The 25292-nt window shown below is 39.4% G+C and overlaps 1 protein-coding gene across 1 annotated transcript; it reads left to right on the top strand.

Moving 5' to 3' along the window:
- Positions 1 to 8376: 8376 nt before the first annotated feature.
- Positions 8377 to 24211, top strand: LOC134334004 (protein-L-isoaspartate O-methyltransferase domain-containing protein 2). The gene is made up of 6 exons (XM_063016193.1): positions 8377 to 8470; positions 14093 to 14445; positions 16812 to 16914; positions 17070 to 17241; positions 18116 to 18239; positions 20660 to 24211. Exons 2-6 carry the CDS (start codon positions 14139 to 14141, stop codon positions 21148 to 21150), a joined length of 1197 nt encoding a protein of 398 aa, XP_062872263.1. The 5' UTR covers positions 8377 to 8470; positions 14093 to 14138; the 3' UTR covers positions 21151 to 24211.
- The last annotated feature ends 1081 nt before the right edge of the window (positions 24212 to 25292 follow it).

Below are 25292 nucleotides of genomic sequence, written 5' to 3'. Positions count from 1 at the left end.
TCCCAAAAATGCTTTAGAAACTGTGATGCAAATGTATGCTGCACGATTGGTTATTTAATTGGTGAATCAAGTATAAAAGTGCACAGGGCATTATTCTGACAGCGGTGGGAATCTGTACATTTGTAATAAAGGAACTGTGTTGTTGTATTGAAAAATATTTCTCAAAACCTATTTAAAAAAAAACAACGTTTGTGATGTATGCACAGCCAAAGCTTGTCCTGCTGGATCCTTTATACAGAGAGCTTTTACAAAGCTATTTTTACTGCTGATTTTGTAGATAATATTCTTCTCTAAAAAACCGTACTTCCAAAAATGGTTAGCACTTCCTGGTCATGGATTTTTTGTCACTTTTCTAGCAGGCATTTCTTTGCTAACTTGTTTTATAGAGCGGGACAGGCTGTGGTTGTGGTGGTTTTACAGAAAACTAAGTGTGTAGCTGGGTTTGGCTGTTGACCGTGTTTGTGTATATTCTATCTGTACTCATCCATATCAGTATTACATGAAGAGCAATGTCTTTTTTTGTATAAACATCGTTCATTTGTTCATTTTAATGTTATATATGGAATACTTGAATAAAGTGGACAGAACAGTCATTGTGCTTGATGAGTATATCTATTAATATTTGTTGGGACGGTGTGGAAGATGCAAATACAATAAAAACAGTGTTCCTTACATTTACTTTGACTTTTATTTGATTGCAGACAGTTTAAACTCAACATATTTCATGTTTTGTCTGCTCAACTTCATTTCATTTGTTAATAAACCTCCATTCCTGCATTTCAGGCCTGCAACACATTCCAAAAATATGGGACGGGGGCAATTTAGGGCTAGTAATGAGGTGAAAAAACTAAATAGTGATGTGATTCCAAACAGGTGATTGTAATCATGGTTTGGTACGAAAGCAGCATCCAGGAAAGGCTGAGTCTTTGATGAGCAAAGATGATCAGAGGATCTCCAGTTCTGTCAACAAATGTGTGAGAAAATGATGGAAATGTTTAAAAACAATGGATTTGCATATATCTCCCTCTACAGGGCATAATATTATTAAACAATTCAAGGAATCAGGAGGCTTAAGCTGAACGCCCATGGTCTTCGATCCCTCAGACGGCACTGCATCAAGAACCGCCACTCAACAATAGCTGATATAACCACATGGGTGAGGGATTACTTTGGCAAACGTTTGTCAAGCACTACAATACAGAGTTACATGCACAAATGCTACTTTAAACTTTACTGCGCAAAAAAGAAGCCTTATGTTAACCATGTCCAGAAGCGGTGTCGACTTCTCTGGGCTCTGAGGCATCTAGGATGGACCATCACACAGTGGAAACGTGTATTGTGGTCAGATGAATCAGCATTACAGGTCTTTTTTGGAAAAACGAAAAGGACCATCCAGACTGTTATCAAAAACTCTAGAATAAGAATTATAGAAACTCATTTTCCATGCTGTCCCAAATTTTTCTGATTTGGGGCTGTATATATATATTTGTGTGTGTGTGTATATGTGTGTGTCTATACCCAGAGGTCATTTTGATTAAATGCAATGGGCAAAATAAACCGTTATAAAATGAATTTGCAACAAATAAAACACCTTTACTGCAACTGTACTACATGTAAGAAATTATACAGAAAACATTTTTATTGTAGATAGAACCTTAGATATAATTGCCATTCTTACCCATCATGCAACACTGTAATGTTAAGTAAACACATGCTTTTAATGTTTTTCAAAGGTTAATTAAATATCAAAAACTAAAATCTCTTATGCAAAAAAAATGGTCAGGTATAGGGTTGGGCGATATTGCCGATTTTCATACCGTCATACCGTCTTCAGGAAATACCGCGGTATACGGTATTACCGCGGCGGGGGGGGTGAATTGGGTGGAGGGGGTTGTGTCGCGGACAAACTTTACAGTGTACCCACTTGTGTAATTACAATATTTCAATGTTTTATTATAAAAAGATTTAACAATCTGAACGTCAAACATTGCTTATCTTATCTGATCTATAATAAATACGCATAAGTATAAATGCATGTGTATCAATCACACTTTAACACAAACATCAACACATAACATTTTGTCATTGTAATCTCTCTCTGCCCACACAAAACAGAATAATAGCAGCTACACACTTCAATATATTTCAAAAGTTAACTGCTTACTTTATAGTTACAGATATTTCTTAAAAGTGTATGAAAGTGTACGATTAGTTATGCCTGTAATCCAGAATTAAGTTCTATACCGTAACAAAAAATATGAATGTAAATGTTCATGTTGCGATGACGGTGATGTAAAGTAATGTTAAAATAATTCAAAGTCCAAACATTTGAGTGGTTAACGAGAACGCTACTTTACATGTCACACAAGCTCCGTGCAAAACACGAGCACGAAAACGGTACAAATCCGATCTCTTCCCTACACACTCGCTCCCTACGCCCTATAGTGCGCTTAACATTCTTAAAGGGCCAGACTATATATTTTATAATTCACATTACACGACAGGTGAGACGTTCTTTTTTCTTAATATAGCGCTTTTATTTAGGAAAAAATAGTTCTTACATAGGCAGGAAAATCTATGGCAGACAAGAGTCAGAACAGCGGATTGGGCGTAACGTTATTATTACTGTTTGCTCCTTTTTCTCAACACTTGTGCTCGATTTACACTGAAGATATATTTAGTAAATAAGTACATGTCCGCGCATGCACGCGCTTGTGTTCATTTCCGGTTGAACTGATAAAAAATGTTGATTTTGAAAAATTAAAAGACGAGCCGTTTTTCAGTTTCTGCTTGTTAGCTCACAGCTAACGCTAGCCAGTGTGGCTCTTCACTCGTCTCTCTGTGTTATCACCAGTAAGCACCCCACAGCCAATCAGCGAGCTCCAACCGCCTACCCCTCCCACCCCTCCCTCACTGTGGATGCGCGCATGTCCTAAAGTCTCAGTTTTCAAGGTAAACCTGAAGCAGAAATTCGGCGCTTCACATTTAAAATATACCGTCACCATTTTTGAATACCGCGGTATACGGTAATATCGTCATACCGCCCAACCCTAGTCAGGTGCATTATGTTTGCTCTAATTATCTCTCAATCTACACTACACTGCCATGTTTATCCATCAATCTACACTCCATTACTCATAATTTCCTAGTCAGGGTCATGGCGGGCCGTGGTTCGGCCAGGAAACGCTGGGTGCAAGGCAGGAACACCCTGGACAGGGCGCCAATCCAACACAGAGCTTCGGTTATGTGTGTGTAGACAAATCTCCGCACTGGTGGGCTCACGTAATAGACCATTGTGCCACCCGAGCACATCACTACAATGACAGAAAATATGCTTTTAGAATTTTTTAATAATTTTTTATTTAAAGGTATTTAGACCGTTTGTTTTGGCACTTCAAACTGTGGTCAGGTGCATCCTGTTCACTTCATTAATTACACTTGATGAGATGGGTCTCCAACTTAATTGGAGTCCACCTGTTGCAATTAGAACAGTTTGGGACACCCGGGTGGTGCAGCAGGATAATCTGCTAGTACTCCCCGAGTTCGAAACAGACACATAACATAACAGACTGATAAGCAGACACATTTGGCTGTTAAGGTCTGCTGGGTGGAAAAAGACCAGTGCTGTATCAAAACATCCTTGCTGACATGGACAGAACATTAAAAACTCACAGTGACCAAGGCAGGTATTAAAGCCAGGTCCCTGGAACCCCCGTTGCTGTGTGGCACCCACTTCACCAGCTGCACCATCCTGCCTTCCTATTACTGCTATTAGTTCAAACAAACACTGTGCCAAAGCAGGTATGCAGTGCAGAATTGCCCAGAATATGGTGACCCTTAAAATACAGGAGTAGCTTAAAGGAAAGCAGACCTTTGTATTCAGCAAAGCAGACCTGAAGCTCAAAGATGCCGTTTTTATATTGTCAGATGCTGCTCTCTGCTGGTGTTAAATAACCAACAAAATTACCATTATTAAGTACTCTGTTTACCACAAGCTCCATAAGAAACTACAAAAAAAACTTGTCTAATTGGCCCCTAAAATAAGGTGAAAGCCCTTGATGCCCTCATCATCATCTTCATCAGCATCTCTTTCAATACTCTCTGCCTGCCTGGAGGAGATAAGTTTGTGGATGAAACACAACTTTCTTCAGCTGAACGGTGCAAAAACTGAAGTGATGTTGGTTGGCACCTCACTCCAAACCCAGTCATCCCCTATAACCAGTATTACACTGGCTGGTCATACTATTTCTCCCTCTTCAACGGTTATCAAGCTTGGCATAAAATTCGACCCTCAACTCACTTTTGAAGCCAATATTAAACATCTATGCAAGACCTCCTTTCATCATCTCAGAAACATTGCCAAACTTCGTCCTACCATCACCGTCTCAGATGCTGAAAAGCTGGTTCATGCTTTTGTTTCCTCCAGGCTGGATTACTGCAATGCACTTCTCATCGGGATTTCTACCAAGAGTATCCAGAGATTACAGTATATCCAGAATAGTGCTGCACGGATCCTGCTGAGAGTACGGAAACACGAGCACATCACACCTATCCTTCATTCACTCCACTGGCTCCCTGTCTCTGCAAGGATAGAATATAAAATTTCTCTCCTTACATATCAGTGCATCTATGGAAATGCACCGCCCTACATGAAAGAACTTCTTACCCCTAAAATTTCATCGCCATCCCTCCGTTCTGCAAACTCAAATCTTCTCCACATTCCCAGAACTAAACTAAGTACCATGGGTGATCGGGCTTTCTGTTCTGCTGCTCCTCGTCTATGGAATGCCCTTCCCGACCATCTGAGGGCACCACAGACGATTGAGAGTTTTAAAAATGGTCTAAAAACGTTTATTTTTAACAAATGTTACGACTCTTAAATAACCGCTGATTTTATGATGTATGTCTCATGATGCTATGATGTTTATTTGTTTTACATTTCATGATTTTTTTATATTACTCTTTATCTGTAGCACTTTGAGATTTGTTTTCAAATGTAAAGTGCGTTATAAATAAAATGGATTATTATTATATATTTTAGTTGAAGAGTTTTAGTTGTATAGTTTGCTTTATATTATATTTTAGAATAATATAAGAGGAGAAAATGCAAACTCCCCACCTGGGGATCGAACCTCGAACCTACATCAAATAATAATACTAGCTAAAATAACAATGATGACTCGGATTACAATGGTATGCCTACTACAATCACACTAATAATAGTAATAAAATTAGAGATGTACCGATCGGGGTTTTTGGCACCGATTCCGATCTCCGATCTCCTTTCAGGGATATCGTCCGATAGCCGATTCCGATGGGGGGGGCAGTAAATAAAGTACTGTACATCAAACAACAACATCAGACATATTTCATTAGTCTAACTGACCACACACACACGCAGGTTTAATGTTATCCAGTTCAGTCTGAAAAAACCTTAAAAAGAGGCTCGCAGTGAAGATAAACCGGAGCAGCGTGTGTGTGTGTGTGTGTGTGTGTGTGTGTGTGTGTGTGTGTGTGTGTGTGTGTTTGTGCCTTTAAGAGAAATGATCTGTTCACTGTATCGCTTAAAGTGATTCACGAGTCGATTCGCTTTCTGTGAAGCGTAAGTTTCTCTTCTCAGTTATCTCTCCGTGTTTACTGTTATTAATTAAATGTCGTGGTTTTAAATAAACACCAGCTACTACAGAACATTTTGTGTGACTCTCTTACATTAAAAAGCTTCATTAAAAAGCTTCATTAAACTGCTATTACCACAGATCTGTAACCGAGTCAGACTCGTTCCGTCTAAGGAGCTAAAAGTTTTCTGATGATCCTAAAAGTTTAGCAGATGATCCTGAACTAACGAATTTGGTAATGAATAAACTTTTGCCTCTGATTGGCTCTGTAACGTTTTCTGTTCTCATTTACATCACAAGTAAGAACCGCTTACGATTTACCAAAGTGAACCAGGAGTTTATATAACGTGCTGATAGAATCGACTCAGATGTGACCGGGTTGAATTATCTTTTTAAAGTAAATATTTCAATCAGCAAATTTACATCGAATGTATGATGCACAAAGTTAATGATGTTATTTTAGGTCATGAAGAGCTTTCACGATGGTTTCTGTACGATTGTTGACGAATTTTGATGCGATGGTTGGTGCTTTGTAGCTCAAAGTCTGGATCAATCCACTGAGCTGTTAAGCTTAACATGATCTTTATATATCACACGATCGGATCGGCTACTTTTAGGAAATATCGGCCGATTGCCGATAGCATATTTTGATTAAAAATCGGCCGATACCGATTCATAGCCGATCGATCGTTCCATCTCTAAATAAAATAATAATAATGACTATCGGATAACCATAGTGTGTCTACTGTAATCACACTAATAATAGTAGTAGTAGTAGTAGTAATAATAATAATAATAACAGTTGAAATAATGTTGTCTCGAATAACAATAGTATGCCTACTACAATCACACTAAGAATAATAATAATGATTATAATAATAATAATAACTATCGAATAACAATAGTGTGTGTACTGTAATCACACTAATAATAGTAGTAGTAGTAGTAGTAATAAAATAATAATAATGACTATCGGATAACAATAGTGTGTCTACTACAATCACACTAATACTACTACTACTACCAATAATAATAATAATAATAATAATAATAATAATAATAGTAAAATAACAATGATGACTCGGATAACAACAGTGTGCCTACTACAATCACACTAATACTACTACTACTACCAATAATAATAATAATAATAATAATAATAGTAAAATAACAATGGTGACTCGGATAACTAGTGTGCCTACTACAATCACACTAATACTACTACTACTACTACCAATAATAATAATAATAATAGTAAAATAACAATGATGACTCGGATAACAACAGTGTGCCTACTACAATCACACTAATACTACTACTACTACCAATAATAATAATAATAATAATAATAATAATAATAATAGTAAAATAACAATAATGATTTGGATAACTATAGTGTGCCTACTACAATTACACTAATACTACTACTACTACCAATAATAATAATAATAATAATAGTAAAATAACAATAATGATTTGGATAACTATAGTGTGCCTACTACAATTACACTAATATTACTACTACTACCAATAATAATAATAATAATAATAATAATAGTAAAATAACAATAATGACTTGGATAACTATAGTGTGCCTACTACAATTACACTAATATTACTACTACTACCAATAATAATAATAATAATAATAGTAAAATAACAATAATGACTTGGATAACAATAGTATGCCTACTACAATCACACTAAGAATAATAATAATGATTATAATAATAATAATAACTATCGAATAACAATAGTGTGTGTACTGTAATCACACTAATAATAGTAGTAGTAGTAGTAGTAATAAAATAATAATAATGACTATCGGATAACAATAGTGTGTCTACTACAATCACACTAATACTACTACTACTACCAATAATAATAATAATAATAATAATAATAATAATAATAGTAAAATAACAATGATGACTCGGATAACAACAGTGTGCCTACTACAATCACACTAATACTACTACTACTACCAATAATAATAATAATAATAATAATAATAGTAAAATAACAATGGTGACTCGGATAACTAGTGTGCCTACTACAATCACACTAATACTACTACTACTACTACCAATAATAATAATAATAATAGTAAAATAACAATGATGACTCGGATAACAACAGTGTGCCTACTACAATTACACTAATACTACTACTACTACCAATAATAATAATAATAATAATAGTAAAATAACAATAATGATTTGGATAACTATAGTGTGCCTACTACAATTACACTAATATTACTACTACTACCAATAATAATAATAATAATAATAATAATAGTAAAATAACAATAATGACTTGGATAACTATAGTGTGCCTACTACAATTACACTAATATTACTACTACTACCAATAATAATAATAATAATAATAGTAAAATAACAATAATGACTTGGATAACAATAGTGTGCCTACTACAATCACACTAATAATAATAATACTAATAATGCTAGTAATAATAATAATAATAAAGCCTTTTGGATAACAATATTAGAGACAACAGAAGAATTTCGGATCACACTGATAAACTGAAGAAACGGTGAGGAGTTACATGCAACTTTTCACCCAGAGTCTCTTCTGGAAGCGCTGGTATTTTGGAGACTGAACTGGCCAATCAGATGCAACGCTTCTGTCCATGTGACGTCAGTACGTCAGCTGTTTTGTGTTTACATCGCGTCGTTCTTTTAACATTCAGAGCTCAAGTTCAGCTGCTGTTTACCTGCGCGCTTTACCTCACTGCTTCATGGCGAATGTAGAAAATGTGCGGTTAGGGTACAGATGAACGGATTTAATCGCGACTAGAGAAAAACGCTTGTCGATTCCGCCATCGCACGGTAAGAGCGAGAGGACGCTGGACTGGCATCGACAGGGTTGGCAGTGCCAGTGTGTTTGTCTTGTGTTGTTTGTGTCTTTTCTTGTGTGAGTGCAGGCAGCAGCTTCCATTATTGCAGAGCCTGTTACTAAGCAATGCTTTCCTTTGAACTACCATTCACGAGTGCAGCTGAGCTAGCATTCCAGCTGTGCTTGTGTTAATAGTGCTGTTTCTGCATTGTTGAATGCTGATCCGCTGCTGCTGTAGCAGTTTTGAATCTACCGAGTTCATCGTTGCTGCTGTGTGTGTGTGTGTGTGTGTGTGTGTGTTATCAGGAAGCGTTTTCTCGCTTCCCTTTCGCTTTAATTATTTGGGTCATGGTAGTGTCAGAATTAACGGCCACGGTGATTAATACAGTGGATTACTGATCATAGCTGCATTTAAACTGTTATTAGTTAAAGGTGCGCTTGGTAATTTTTTTCAAATGGTTACCAGTAGAAAAACTAATGACAGTTACGTTTTAATAATAGAGTTCCAAACTATTAATAAAAACAAACTATTTATAATTATTTAAAACTATATAAAAGAAAAATACACTAATAATGTCAGTGGGATTATATCAAGGTCGTAATCACAATATATAATAGGGGGCACGACCCTCTCAATACTCGGATATGTACAGAACAGGGTTGCCAGATTGCAACAGTGAAACCTTTTCAAAATCCGCCAAAATGCACGAAAAACCACCCAAAACAACACAGCATAAGCTAAAGCAGCTTATATTCCAGCTGCTTTAGAAAGCAATAGTTTTTTATTTATATTTTAAGCCGCCAAAAAGATTACAAACCAGCCCAAATTTTGTCCACCCATCAAAGCGTGTTTTTCCCTGCCAATTTCCAACTAAATCCTCCCAATCTGGCAACACTGGTTCAGAACGACCCCCCCCATACTACATTTACATTTTCAGCATTTAGCAGACGCTTTTATCCAAAGCGACTTACACAATGAGCTGAACACAATGAGCAATTGAGGGTTAAGGGCCTTGCTCAGGGACCACTGTTGGGCCTTGCTCAGGGACCCAACAGTGGCAACTTGCTGGTGGCGGGGCTTGAACCGGCAACCTTCTGTTTACTAGTCCAGTACCTTAACCACTGAGCTATCACTGGCCCCATACTAATGTAAAAATAATAAATAATCAAATTCCATAAACTAGCTTTGTATGATGTTATGATCCATCATTGTTGAGATAACCCCCTCACTACCCTATAGATCTGGTACACATGGTATATATTAGATCTTGCACACAGGACTCAACTTCCAAAAAATGTTTGAATCCATATCTTTTTTGCCACATCTTTAAGATGTGGATATAAACTTGTGTAAAGAAAATGCCATAAATAAAAGCAATCTTTTTACTAACTAAAAAATACTATTGGATAACAATAGTGTGCCTACTGCAATCACACTAATAATAGTATTAATACAAATTATGACAATTTGATAATAATGGAGTGTCTACTTGAATCACACAATTATAAAAGTATTAAAAGTAATAATGACTATCGGAGAACTATCGGTGTGCCTAATACAATCACATTAATAATAATAATAATAATGACCATTTACTTTTTGCACTTCAATAGACCTACTCTGGGTCTTTATCTGGTCAGTGTGGTAATTGGGCCGGGTGTCTTTACCAACATGACTGGCTGTGTTTGGGGGGGGGGGGGGAGCTCTGCGATTGATTGGCGCCCTGTCCAGGATGTTTTTAACTTCCACCTAGTATTTAATGGTGAAACTAGGCCTGCCAACCCTGATCAGGATAAAGCTGTTGATGAAAATGAGTGAAAAAGTGAAAAATGGAAACAAGCCTTAAAAAGTGCTATCCAACACGAATAATACCAAAGATAATTGGATTCAACTGGGTTAAATTAGGCACACTCTGACTTGATTCCTGTGATTTTTAGTAATAGTAAGTAGCAAATGACTAACCAAGAAGCACAACATGCAGTGATAAAAATATTTGTACAATAAAATATATATCAGACTGGACAGGCTTATAAAGCCATTTTCAGGGCTCTAGGACTCCAGCGAACAACAGTGAGAGTCGTATTTCTGTAAATATATCACAAGTCACGTGACCAATATTAAATGCCCGTGATATTCAATCCCCCAGATGACATCGCATTTAAAATCAACATGCTTCTGTATTGAATATAACCACATAGGTTGGGAGTACTTCGGAAAACCGTCGTCAGAAAACACAGTTCATCACTGCATCTGCATGTCTCTACTATATATCAATATATCAACAACATCCAGGAATGCCAGCAACTTCTCTAGACCCAGGCTAATCTAAGATGGTCCAAAGCAAAAATGAATGATGCATTTTTGGAAATAATTCTCATTGGGCCAAATAGGAAAATGACCCGAATGTTACCGATGCGAACTTACGATATGGGGGTGTGTTTGTGCCAATAGCATGGTTAACCTGGACTTTTAATGCTAAGGTCTACATGAAGAAGAAACATATGCTTTCATTTTGTCATGTTTTAGGAGATCCCTGCTTGTTTTAGCTGCTGAAGACAGCAAACTAAACTGTCTTTTACCCTGCCCTCCCCAAGCTGCTACTAACTGCACATATTACTTTACATTCTGTACATAATAATAATAAATTAATACAATTTGTGCAATAATAATTATTATTTTTTTCTCTACTCTGATACCGGTTATACTGTTCTGTTTTGCACTATTCAAACCCTATGTATATACCCATATCACCATTTAAATACAATATAAATTAAAATAATTTTAGCTCATATATTTTTTATATCTTATTTTTATATTATTATTGCTGCTGGTCTCACTGAGAGCTACCAAACAAAGTTTCTACAATGACAATAAAGTCTATCTTAAAATGCCAAGCCAAAGAAACATGTGGGACATTAAGAAGCACAAAACAAAACAAGAAACCACTTAGACTGTTGTGTTATATCAAGCAATAACTGAAGTACATTTCTCTTTCATAGCACTTAGTGTCCCTGATTAAAAAACAAATCCATTACAGGAAAACTGTCCCAACATTTTTGGAACAGTGAGGTTGAGAAGTTAAAACACTGATCAGTCATAACATTAAAACCACCTCCTTGTTTCTACACTCACTGTCCATTTTATCAGCTCTACTTACTGTATAGGAGCACTATGTAGTTCTACAATTACTGAATGTAGTCCATCTGTTTCTCTACATACTTTTTTAACCTGCTTTCACCCTGTTCTTCAATGGTCAGGACCACTACAGAGCAGGTATTATTTAGGTGGTGGATCATTCTCAGCACTGCAGTAACACTGACATGGTGGTGGTGTGTTAGTGTGTGTTGTGCTGGTATGAGTGGATCAGACACAGCAGCGCTGCTGGATTTTTTAAATACCGTGTCCACTCACTGTCCACTCTATTAGACACGCCTATCTAGTTGGTCCACCTTGTCTCATCTATTGCTGCTGTTTGAGTTGGTCACCTTCATCGATGGTCACAGGGCACCGTTGGCTGGATATTTTAGGTTGGTGGACTATTCTCAATCCAGCAGTGATAGTGAGGTGTTTAAAAACTCCATCAGCATTGCTGTGTCTGATCCACTCATACCAGCACAACACACACTAACACACCACCACCATGTCAGTGTCACTGCAGTGCTGAGAATGATCCACCACCCAAATAATACCTGCTCTGTAGTGGTACTGTGGGGTCCTGACCATTGGAGAACAGCATGAAAGGGGGCTAACAAAGCATGCAGAGAAACAGATGAACTACAGTCAGTAATTGTAGAACTACAAAGTGCTTCTATATGGTAAGTGGAGCTGATAAAATAGACAATGTGTGTAGAAACAAGAGGGTGGTTTTAATGTTATGGCTGATCAGTGTATATTAAATGTGTAATACATTAACATTTATCATTTTATGTTTTTATGTTAACTGTATTTGTAAATCTGTGCTGTCTATTTTACCTATTTACATTTTACCTGTCCCAACTTTTTGGGTTTATATCACTGTCATATCACAGGGCAGTTGTAGCTAGCAGTTAAGGTACTTGACTAGTAATCAAATGGTCCAGGTTCAAGTCTCACCACTGCCAGGTTGCCACTGTTGGGTCCTTAAGCAAGGCGCTTAACCCTTAATTGCTTGGACAATATACTGTCACAGAAATGTAAGTCGCTTTGGATAAGAGCGTCTGCTAAATGCCGAAAATGTACATGTCAGGTAAAGAACTGGCCAATAACGAAAAGTCCTTTAGTATTTTGTCCCCAGTTTTATATCAGCCATTTAAGATACAGTTTGGATCATACCCACACTGTGCAATCTGCCAGAGAGGCAAACAGATAAACAAATGACACCCTCTGGTCTAAATGAAGGTTTGGCAAGTGCTCAGACTAGGCCAGAGAGGATTGTTATTTTGCACTTGGTATTGTTTGACATCCAGAAATAGTCTGACAGTTCAGCGCCTCAGGACTCTTAAAAGATGAATAAATGAAAATTATGAATTGTGTCAGATCAGCTGCTTTTTAACATGCAGTGGTATTTTGTCACTGACAGAGGACAGTCATTCTTTTTTATTATTGTTTTTTAAAAATCCCAGATTTTATGGATTTCAAAGAAAAGTGCCACATTTCACAGCAGTCAATAAATTACACTCATAAATTGAATGATAGAATACACTGATCAGCCATAACATTAAAACCACCTCCTTGTTTCTACACTCACTGTCCATTTTATCAGCTCCACTTACCTTACAATTACTGACTGTAGTCCATCTGTTTCTCTGCATGCTTTGTTAGCCCCCTTTCATGCTGTTCTTCAATGGTCAGGACCCCCACAGAGCAGGTATTATTTAGGTGGTGGATCATTATCAGCACTGCAGTGACACTGACACGGTGGTGGTGTGTTAGTGTGTGTTGTGCTGGTATGAGTGGATCAGACACAGCAGTGCTGCTGGAGTTTGTAAATACCGTGTCCACTCACTGTACACTCTATTAGACACTCCTACCTAGTTGGTCCACCTTGTAGATGTAAAGTCAGAGACGATCGCTCATCTATTGCTGCTGTTTCAGTTGGTCATCTTCTACACCTTCATCAGTGGTCACAGGACGCTGCCCACAGGACGCTGTTGGCTTGATATATTTTTTGTTGGTGAACTATACTCAGTCCAGCAGTGACAGTGAGGTGTTTAAAAACTCCGGCAGCATTGCTGTGTCTTATCCACTAATACCAGCACAACACACACTAACACACCACCACCATGTCAGTGTCACTGCAGTGCAGAATGATCCACCACCTAAATAATACCTGCTCTGTAGTGGTCCTGGGAGAGTCCTGACCATTGAAGAACAGCATGAAAGGGGGCTAACAAAGCATGCAGAGAAACAGATGGACTACAGTCAGTAATTGTAGAACTACAAAGTGCTTCTATATGGTAAGTGGAGCTGATAAAAATGACAGTGAGTGTAGAAACAAGGAGGTGGTTTTAATGTTAAGTCTCTACTGCTGTAGGCAGTAAGACAGCTCACTAGGTTTTCGAACACACCCAATATGTACAAGGTTAATATCTGGTTTATATGTATGTTTATTAATATTTCCATTATTTCCCGACAGATAGTCAAAGTCCTCTGTAGTTCCCAATCCTACACCATCATTTACCATGGGCGGTGCAGTCAGTGCCGGAGAGGACAACGACGAACTGATCGACAACCTGAAGGAGGCGCACTACATCCGTTCAGAGCTGGTGGAAAGGGCCTTCCGAGCCATCGACCGTGCAGACTACTACCTGGAGGAGTACAAGGACAGTGCTTACAAAGACCTGGCCTGGAGGCACGGCAACCTCCACCTGTCCGCTCCCTGCATCTATTCAGAGGTAATGGAAGCACTGGAGCTTCAGCCAGGCCTTTCATTCCTCAATCTGGGCAGCGGAACAGGCTACCTCAGCACCATGGTGGGCCTCATACTGGGTAAGTTGTGTTATATCAATAATAAGCAATCTAACAATTTTTTATGTACGGAAATTTACACCGATCAGCCATAACATTAAAACCACCTCCTTGTTTCTACACTCACTGTCCATTTTATCAGCTCCACTTACCACATAGAAGCACTTTGTAGTTCTACAATTACTGACTGTAGTCCATCTGTTTCTCTGCATGCTTTGTTAGCCCCCTTTCATGCTGTTCTTCAATGGTCAGGACCACCACAGAGCCGGTATCATTTGGGTGGTGGATCATTCTCAGCACTGCAGTGACACTGACATGGCGGTGGTGTGTTAGTGTGTGTTGTGCTGGTATGAGTGGATAAGACACAGCAGCGCTGATGGAGTTTTTAAACACCTCACTGTCCCTGCTGGACTGAGAATAGTCCACCAACCAACAATATATCCAGCCAACAGCGCCCCGTGGGCAGCGTCTTGTGACCTTTGATGAAGGTCTTGAAGATGACCGACTCAAACAGCAGCAATAGATGAGCGATCGTCTCTGACTTTACATCTACAAGGTGGTCCAACTAGGTAGGAGTGTCTAATAGAGTGGACAGTGAGTGGACACGGTATTTAAAAACTCCACTCATACCAGCACAACACACACTAACACACCACCACCATGTCAGTGTCACTGCAGTGCTGAGAATGATCCACCACCCAAATAATTGCTGCTTTGTGGTGGTCCTGACCATTAAAGAACAGGGTGAAAGCAGAAAAAAAAAGTATGTAGAGAAACAGATGGACTACAGTCAGTAATTGTAGAACTACAAAGTGCTCCTATATGGTAAGTGGAGCTGATAAAATGGACAGTGAGTGTAGAAACAAGGAGGTGGTTTTAATGTTATGGCTGATCAGTGTATGTCACACGTTCGACCAATCACATTACTTGCTGTCAGGATTTGGATGCAGATCACATTCACATGCAGAGCTTATTTAAATGAAACCTCAGACCAGAAATAGCTTGAACTTTTTTTTTATCCTCACAGAGCTATTTCCATGACTTTTTTTAATATGCTTATCTTACATTTCCCAAATCAAGTACAGCCCTAAAACCTAAAGGCAATTCTGGTATTAATAAACTCGTTATTGACTTGCAAAGCTTCTCATAACATGTAGACACTTAGGGCTAGATGTGCAAATCTGTCATCACCACATTTCAGCTGGCATTAGTGTCTCACTAAAGCTGTAAGAGACCGTGCAAACTGTGCCTGCACCCGGCAAGAGCAGAGTTGAAAAGCTGCTATGGATTACCATGAAGCCAAAAAAAACTGGTCTTTAGACTTCAGGTTTGCTGAGCTAATACGTGGAGTGATTTTAAATAAAGACACTATGTGTCCCAACAAGCAAACATTGTGAAGAAATCAATATGACTAAAGCCATTTAATTAAAGTGCCTGGTTTTAGTCAAATAAAGACACTACTGTGTACAAAATAAAGCCAAGAGAGTAGTTTTTTTTTAACTTAATTTTTTTTTTAATCAATTGTGTATTTTGACAAGCAACAAGCAGCTGTTTCTTCTCTACTTTGGTTCTATGTATTGTTATCAGTAGGGCCCTTCTAAATTCACAGGAAAATTTGCAACCTGAACGGTTAAATGTAAACCTAGAACATTCAGCACTGGTCTCAAAGACGAAAATTCTCACAGGTATTACTTGGGTGGTGGACCATTCTCAGCACTGCACTGACCCCGACATGGTGGTGGTGTGTTAGTGTGTGTTGTTCTGGTATGAGTGGATCAGACACAGGAGCGCTGATGGAGTTTTTAAACACCTCACTGTCACTGCTGGACTGAGAATAATCCTCCAACCAAAAAATATATCCAGCCAACAGCGCCCCGTGGGCAGTGTCTTGTGACCACTGATGAAGGTCTAGAAGATGACCAACTCAAACAGCAGCAATAGATGAGCGATCGTCTCTGACTTACATCTACAAGGTGGACCAACTAGGTAGGAGTGGACAGTGAGTGGACACGGTGTTTAAAAACTCCAGCAGTGCTGCTGTGTCTGATCCACTCATACCAGCACAACACACACTAACACACCACCACCATGTCAGTGTCACTGCAGTGCTGAGAATGATCCACCACCTAAATAATATCTGCTCTGTGGTGCTCCTGTAGGGGTCCTGACCATTGAAGAACAGGGTGAAAGCAAATTATTTAGAGAAATCGATGGACTACAGTCAGTAATTGTAGAACTACAAAGTGCTTCTATATGGTAAGTGGAGCTGATAAAATGGACAGTGAGTGTAGAAACCAGGAGTTGGTTTATATTATAAGGACAAGAGGAAAAATGCAAAAGTAGAACATACTTTTCCAAAAACCTGTAATGTTATGTGTGTTCTGCAGGTCCATTCGGGGTGAATCATGGTGTTGAGCTGCATGCAGATGTGGTGGAGTACGCCTACCAAAAACTCGACTACTTCATCAAAACCAGTGACAGCTTTGACAAGTGAGCTATCCTTAACCTTTCATTATCTCCAACAAGCTCATGATCAGATGTCCAAATACTTGACTATATGGTGTATAAATACGTATTCGAATGTTTATTGATGTTATCATCTGAAATCACGATTGTGTTTATTTCCCTTGCGTACGTGTATGCAGGTTCGAATTTTGCGAGCCAACGTTTGTGGTGGGGAACTGTTTGGAGATTCCTCCAGAGAGTCGGCAGTATGACAGGGTATACTGCGGGGCCGGGGTGCAGAAGGAGTACGAGAACTACATGAGAAACCTGCTGAAAGTTGGAGGAATCTTAGTGCTCCCCCTGGAGGACAAGGTATGTATATACGCATTTTCCTTGTATGCACTACATACAAAGTTTAGGTGAAATACCCGCTTTAAAGTAGCGTTTTGTATTGGTTACAGATAGTGACAGAACTGTAAGATTTGGGGTGTGTCATAATGACAAGAGCCACACTGTTGGTTACAGCTGTGAGTCTGTGGTGCTTTGTTGATCCCTAATGGGAGGAACCATTGGGGTGCACTAAGAAAGCTTTAGCTGTGGTAAATCTAATTATTAATATATTAACTAGTGTGGCGTAATAGTAAGAGCCATGCTGCTACTAGGCTCACATTCAGAAGGTGCATGGCGCATTATGTACACCTGTCTGTTGTGGAGGAGGGGAGACATATTAGTGCACCCTTACTGCTGGTCCCAAACCTGGAATAAATAAGACGGTTGCATCAGGAAGGGCCAAGAGCCAAATTAAATACTCAAGTCAAATGATCCAAGATAGCGACTCCTAAAGGAATCAGCCAAAAGTAATAATTTAGTAATTCAAATTATCAATATATGTATGTTGCATTAAGCCACAATGCAGTAACACACCAAGAACAGGATGCTAATCCAGTGTGGTTTCAAACCCTGGATCCCAGCGGTAGTGGGTTGGTGTTATTTAAAGCTGTGCCACCCCAGCGGATCTTATTATATGATTTTTAGCCCAAAATGATCATATATATATTTTTTGTTTGTTTTTTCTTCTATAAGCCTTATTTTTTTAATTTAAAACACACTCTGCCATTGTTTTGCACAGAAGTGTGGCTGCATGATTATAAGTACAGTGTTACTATGTTTACAGGAGTGTTTTGTGTTGTGTTTAAATCACTTTCTAAGCTTTTTTGCACTGTTTTTTTTTTTTTTTTTTTTACAGCTTACCAAAATCACCCGAACCAGTCAGAATTCCTGGGAGACAAAGAAAATAATTGCAGTGACCTTTGCACCTCTGGTGCAGCCTAAGCAAAGCATTAACGAAAGAGGCAAAAGCGTACCACTGCGTAAGTGCACTCATAAACCAATATATACACCGTTACCTAAAAAGTGATACAGCTGATAGAAATACACGAAAGCCCATATAATTAAAGCCCAAATGTTTAAGTTCCAGGTCAGTGCTGCTTATATATATTTCACTTATGTTTAGAGCATAAATTACAGGTTATTATAGGCTTATATCCTACAACCCCAAATCAGATGAAAGTTTAGACAGTACGGAAAATGCAAATACAAAAAAATTCAATGTTTCTTATGTTTACTTTGACTTTCATTTAATTGCAGATAGTATAAACCCAAGATATTTTGTGTTTTGTCTAGTCAAGTTCATTTCATTTGGCTTACATTAATGTGTATGGATCCCAGCCTGATGGATGGCCAGTGGAATAATGCAACAATAATAATAATAATAATAATAATAATAATAAGTTCAATTTATATAGTGCCTTCCAAGAACCCAAGGATGCTTTACAATCATAGCGTAACACAACAAAGAATCACAAACATCTAGGGAGAACAGGTAAGATTTCAATTGAGATTTGAATGAGGACAGAGAAAGACAGTCACGAAGAGATGCGGGGCAGCAAAACTGAAAGATCTGCCACCTAGGGCTGCAACTATCGATTATTTTTGTAATCGAGTATTCTATCGATTATTCCAGCGATTAATCGAGTAATCGGATAAGAAATACTTGTGCTTTAACAAAGAGCAAAAACAAATACATATTAGATTAAATAAGACATGTTTCTTAAACCAAACTGTACATTTGTATTCCTTGCATACAGGACAGTTTAACATTTTTTAAATGCAAAAATAAATAAATCAAAAATAAATCAATTTTCTTTTAAAATGTAAACAGGCAACCTGAAACATCAAGTCATAAATAATAATAAACAAAAATACATGAACATAAGCCTGTAATTTGTGCAACTTTCAAAACTCAAAGTTTCAGCTACAGCTCACGCAGAACATAAAGCTTTAATATTATGTTGGGAGGTTTTGTAGTGTTTGTAGGGGGATAAAAATCTGTCACGATTGTGTCTCTAGATGAGGTAGATCTGGTGTGTGTGTGTGTGTGTTTGTGTATGTATGTGTATGTATGTGTGTGTTTACCTAAATCTTCATAAAAGCCTGTGGTGGTTGAAACGAAGTAAAGTCAGTAAACATGAGTAAAGTAAACACGACGCTCTGATGGTGTGGATGTTATACTGAGTTTTAGTTTTATCAGCTTAAAATGATCTCAAACTTTCTGTGGTTTTCTCTGTCCAGTCTCCTCCTGTTCGCTCTTTTCTCTCTATATTTTGCAGTCCGCGCTATCAAATCTCGGCTGCGTCCTAAACTGATACGTTCAGTCCGCAGGAGCGGCGAACGTGTCCAAATACGTAGTGTTCATTAAACCGTCCGCAAAAAGAACCCGGATTAAGTCCTGTTAAGTTCTGTTTATGTTTAAGATATTTGGGACGCAGCCCTCAGATTCTTCACGTCACCTGCACACAGCGTTAAACACGCTGCGCAAAAGTGAAAGTCGTCCGTGTACAACACCGTGAGCTGTATATGGTTGTGCGGATTAAACGATTCCTCGATGCAAAAAATTTGAATCAATGATTTTTAGTAATCGATTTACTCGAGTTACTCGAGGAATCGTTTCAGCCCTACTGCCACCAACAGTTTTTAGTTTTACCCGAGGAGCAGCCAAGAAGCCAGAAACGGAGGATCTGAGAGACCGAGATATGGGATAATGAGATCCGTGATATATAGAGGGGCAAGGCCGTGAAGAGCTTTGTAAGTCGTGAGGACTATTTCATATTTAATGTGAGAGGCAACTGGTAGCCAGTGTAGTTGCCGAAGAATGGGAGTGATTAACTGGGTTGGATCCAAACTTAATAGTGAGAGAAAAAAATTGTAGTGATGGATAGAGTGGGTGTCTGCAAAGATCAAACCAAAAGCACATGTGTATTGCAGAAGGATCAGCAGCACTCTTTAAGAACATTGCTGCATATAGGTAAATAATTTTGCACCAATACAGAAATGACATCCCGTGTAAAGTATGGTGGAGGGAGTATCCTGGTTAAGAGTTGCTCTGCTTTGTCAGGGCACAAAATTGCTGCTATTTTGCAATTACTGAGGGAGTACAGAGTAGTTTTGAAGTGAAGTGAATCAAGACTTCAAACTGACCAAGATGCTGTGGCATGACTTGACTAAAGGGACAGTGATTAAGGTGATGGACTAGTGATCAGAAGGTTGTCAGTTCAAGCTCCACCACTGCCAGGTTGCCACTGTTGGGCTCTTAACACTCAGTAACAATTGTAAGTCACTTTGGATAGGAGCACCTACTAAGTGCCATAAATGTAAAGGGTTCACATACTTTTTTTTCATTTGTACATTTTAACTCGTCATTAAACAAATTATTTATTGTATTTTTTTGTAGCTATCTTCGAGGTGCGAGCGCTGCAGGATCTGGCCCGCCTATCCATCCGGCACATTTTGCGCCAGCCCTCAGAGCTGACAGAAGTTCGTTCCAAGCGGCACGTGTCATTCCCCGGAGCTCGGGCCATGCACCGGTACGGGCCTCGCTTCGAGCGGCGCCGGTTCTGTCGCCGCTTCTACCGCCAGTGCGTCAACTCCACCATCGCCCACGATTCAATAACGCCCAGCGCCGCAGACGATTGCGCGTACCAGGGTGGAGTGGAAGAGGAGGAGGAAGAAGAGGTGGAGGAGGAAATGATCTGCAACCGGACATCGGCGGACCTGCCGGAAGAGGACGAGGACGAGGACGAGGAGGAAGACGGCACTGCCGGCGATCATGAGGAAAAGATCAAGAAAGCGGAACCGCCCGTCAACATCCTGAGGCAGAGGATCCTGGGACTGCCCCTGCCTGAGCCGCTTAAAATGTATCTCCTTTATTTTCGCGACAAGTAAATTTCTAAAACTCAAGACTCCTAACCTGATGAGCTAGGCTTGAACTAAAATCCGTTCTGTTATTGAGAAGCAAACCAGCCTGATTCTGATTGCATGAAACCATGGATGAAAAAAATGATATGGGTTTTTAATAACGGACTTGTTGGAGCTCATTTTTCACTACCTTTGGAATTGGAAATGGACATTTTTCTCTGACTTTAGAAAACCCCTTCATCACCCAAGCTTTAATGATCAAACACAAGTAATGACTTTAAGACGCAGGTGGACATTATCTGCAATATAGACTGAAGCTTCAGAATTATTGGGACTCTTGGTAGATGGGTTAACAGGTTATGAAAGTGTTTATTTGTGGTTCTTCCCTTTCTCTCCCGACTTTTAGCGCATCCAACTGCCCGATTGCGTCATGCATCCTCTCCACTGATTGAGGAGAACGTAGCTAACGCCCCCTCCGACACGTGGGCAGCAACCATATGCATTTTGTCACCTACACCAGGCTGCGGACCTGCTCTGTGTACGGATAGACACACCCTGATCCGCACTCTCTCCCCGTCTCTGTGCAGGCGCCATCAATTAGCCAGCAGAGGTCGTAGTTGCATCAGTCCCTATCCGGCTTGATACCCCACCCCTATATGAACAACAGGCCAATCGTTGTTCATGTGTTTGCTCAGCCCAGCCGACAGACTCGAGATCCCAGCTCTGGTGTGCTAGCGCGTCTTTTTACCGCTGTGCCACCTCTCGTACATTTATTTACTAGTAAATAAATACACTGGTATCAATGAGTAAACTGTGTTTGGGGCTGATAAGCCTGATAAGCTAATTTATTCTCCTAATGGAAAGCACTACTGTATAAAGAATGAACTATTCAATATGGTAATTAAATAGAGAGCAAATGTACAAAAAAGCTCATGCAAAATAGGCCAGCGGTTAAGGTACTGGACTAGTGACCAGAAAGTTGCTGGTTTAAACCCACCCATGCTTGACCTCTAAACAAAGTCCTGAATAGTATTGAGTGAATTTAAAATTCAACTTTGAAACAATACCCTGATTTTGAACAAATGTACTATGGGATCAAAAAGGGGAAAAAATAAACGAAGACCACCTTGCATGGTTACTATTTTTTTAACTATACAATTAATGACATCTAAGTTAAACACAACTATAGGCGGCTCAGGTGGCGCAGCAGTTAAACACACGTTTAAACACACATATAGGGGTGTGGGAGTAGTAAGCCGGATAGGGTCTCCTCGTAACTGATGCAACTACGACCTCTGCACAGGGGTGGGGAAGGAGTGCATTGATCAGGGTGTGTCTCTCCGTACACAGGGCTGATCCGCATCAGCACTAGCCTAGTGTAAGAGTACCAGTGTAAGAGTAAGCTAATTAACAACAAAGATTGTGTTTTTATAACGTTTTTACCTGTCTTAACCAAGAGTACCCCTGAATCTGGATCTGATTGTAAACAGCGGTAAAACACACGCTAGCACACGGGAGCCGGGATCTCGAATACATCGTATCGAATCTCAGCTCTGTCATCCTGCTGGGCTGAGCAGCCACATGAACAATGATTGGCCTGTTGTTCATATAGGGGTGGGGTAGTAGTAAGCCGGATAGGGTCTCCTCGTAACTGATGCAACTACGATCTGTGCACAGGGGCGGGGAAGGAGTCACTCGCCTAGTGCAGGTGAAAAAATGCATACGGCTGCTGCCCGCATGTCGGAGGGGACGTGGGTTAGCTTCGTTCTTCTCAATCAGAACAGGGATCGGCATTAGTGGAGAGGAAGCATGATGCAATCGGGCAATTGGACGCGCTAAAAAGTCGGGAGAAAATGCATAAACAAAATACAACAACAAAACCCACCCAAACTATAAACTGGGAGCAAAAGTCAACCTATGATCATGTTACATTTATTTGTACCTGGTTTTAAAATGAATAAATCCGGCTGGGCTGAGCAGCAACATGAACAACGATTGGCCTGTTGTTCATATAGGGGTGGGGTAGTAGTAAGCCGGATTGGGTCTCCTCGTAACTGATGCAACTACGACCTCTGTACAGGGGCGGGGAAAGAGTACACAGGGCTGATCCGCATCAGCACTCGCCTAGTGCAGGTGAAAAAAAGCATACGGCGTGTCGGAGGGGGCGTGGGTTAGCTTCGTTCTCCTCAATCAGAGCGGGGATCAGCATTATGCAATCGGGCAATTGCATAGACACATGCTAGCACACCAGAGCTGGGAACTCGAATACATCGTATCGAGTCTCAGCTCTGCCTGCTGGCTGGGCTGAGCAGCCACATAAACAACGATTGGCCTGTTGTTCATATATGGGCGGGGTATTGAGCCAGATAGGGGACTCTCTCACGACTCCTGTGAGAGTCGTGCATAAACAGAATACAAAAAAAAACACCCAAACTATAAACTGGGAGCAAAAGTCAACATATGATTGTGTTATATTTATTTGTACCTGGTTTTAAAATAGTGAAGATAAATAAAAAAATGTCTTGTCAGTGTAAGAGTAAGCTAATTAACAACAAAGATCGTGTTTTCATAACCTTTTTTACCCGTCTACCAAGAGTGCCAGTGAATCTGGACCTTATTTGTAAGAGTGTGATGCAGTGACAAGAATGGGAACATTGTTTGGATGGATTAAGGTACACCTGTACTCCGTATTATCTACAGAGGGCCGACGTGGCTGATCAGCAGTTTAAAGACAAAGATGCATCATTTGTAGCTCTTGCCTGCTTAGTGTTAAAACCCTGAAGCCATGTTGGCCCTTTAGTGAATCAGACTGAGTACCAGGACAGTAGAACTTTGTATATTTTTCTATGGCTTTCTGAAAGACTATGTTTGAACAGCTTTTTTTGTCTATTGTATTTCATTATATAAGGTACTGAATGCTGTTTGCATGTGTAGTGCTACTCTAGTGCATCTGCATTTTGTCGTGCCGACGTGTTCAACGCTTTACGTTCTGTAAGGCTATCGGGAAAGAGGAAATTAGACGTGGACTACTTGTAAAGATGTGCAACATCACAATTAAATAAATAGTGTATTGTATCTTTAGATATAAGAGCATATGACAATTTTTAAACACCTCACTGTCACTGCTGGACTGAGAATAGTCCACCAACCAAAAATATCCAGCCAACAGCACCTCGTGGGCAGCGTCCTGTGACCCCTGAAGGTCTAGAAGATGACCAACTCAAGTAGCAGCAATAGATGAGCGATCGTAGGGCTGGACGATATGGCTAAAATTTATATCACGATATAACTCCTAATTTCGGTCGATACGATATAATTCCGATATCGATATGAATAACACAAATGTCAGAAAAACTGCCAAAAACACCAAAATTGGATGGCTGTACCATCTGGCAAGAAATACAAGCTGAATACACGACTGAATCAGTCCTTCATCTCTTATCAGCTATTTCGTCTGCTTCTTTTTCAACTGTGGGCAATTTCCATAGTGGTGGCCAGACTGAGACCATTGCTCACACAGACACTGTCTGATACCTTATTTTTTTATGTGGCTAGTGGCTGTTGATCTAGTAGTATTTTGGTCACTCACTCGTTTACCTATACAGGCAGTGAGTACCATGTAGAATTACATCAAGCCTAGCATAATAAGCTTTTTATTTTTTCTCATTTTCCCTGTGAAAAACTAAAATATAGCCTATAACCTTAACAGAATTTCAAAGATATTCCTTTGCAATACTTGATCATTTGATTGCAAACTTGTGTGTACTGATGAGACTCATTTGAACCCCAGAACATGCCAGTGTGAATGCATGGAAAACAAATTTTAATTTTCTTTCAAGAATATGATACATTCTGACCAACACTATTAAGCCAAATCAGCATTGAATATTGACTTTACTTTTAATATCCTTCTACAATGCTGGGGCTTCTTAAAACTGAATATTCTCTTTTCAATAGAAGTGTTACTTAAATGCTATTAAACGCCCAATTAGGAGGAAAACCGCCCAATCTGGCAACAGTGGAACGCGAATATCCCGTTGGTGCCTTTATTCGTAGCGCGCCACAACTAATAAGTAGTAATATTAATAACTGGTATTAGTACTCAGTACTAGTACTTTTTCTGTAATTGTGTTGGTGGTTGACATTTATGTTGAGTGTGTTACTGCACT

Source organism: Trichomycterus rosablanca, chromosome 19 (assembly GCF_030014385.1).
Source record: "Trichomycterus rosablanca isolate fTriRos1 chromosome 19, fTriRos1.hap1, whole genome shotgun sequence".
NCBI lineage: Eukaryota > Metazoa > Chordata > Actinopteri > Siluriformes > Trichomycteridae > Trichomycterus > Trichomycterus rosablanca.
Note: the sequence above shows the minus strand (reverse complement) of the source record. Positions and strands in the feature narration are given on the sequence as shown.

Bases quoted from the DNA above. Each gene is read 5' to 3' on its own strand.
- LOC134334004 (XM_063016193.1), top strand. From the start codon at position 14,139: ATGGGCGGTGCAGTCAGTGCCGGAGAGGACAACGACGAACTGATCGAC. The intron at 14,446-16,811 runs GTAAGTTGTGTT...TGTGTTCTGCAG, and splicing joins CATGGTGGGCCTCATACTGG to GTCCATTCGGGGTGAATCAT. The intron at 18,240-20,659 runs GTAAGTGCACTC...ATTTTTTTGTAG, and splicing joins AGGCAAAAGCGTACCACTGC to CTATCTTCGAGGTGCGAGCG.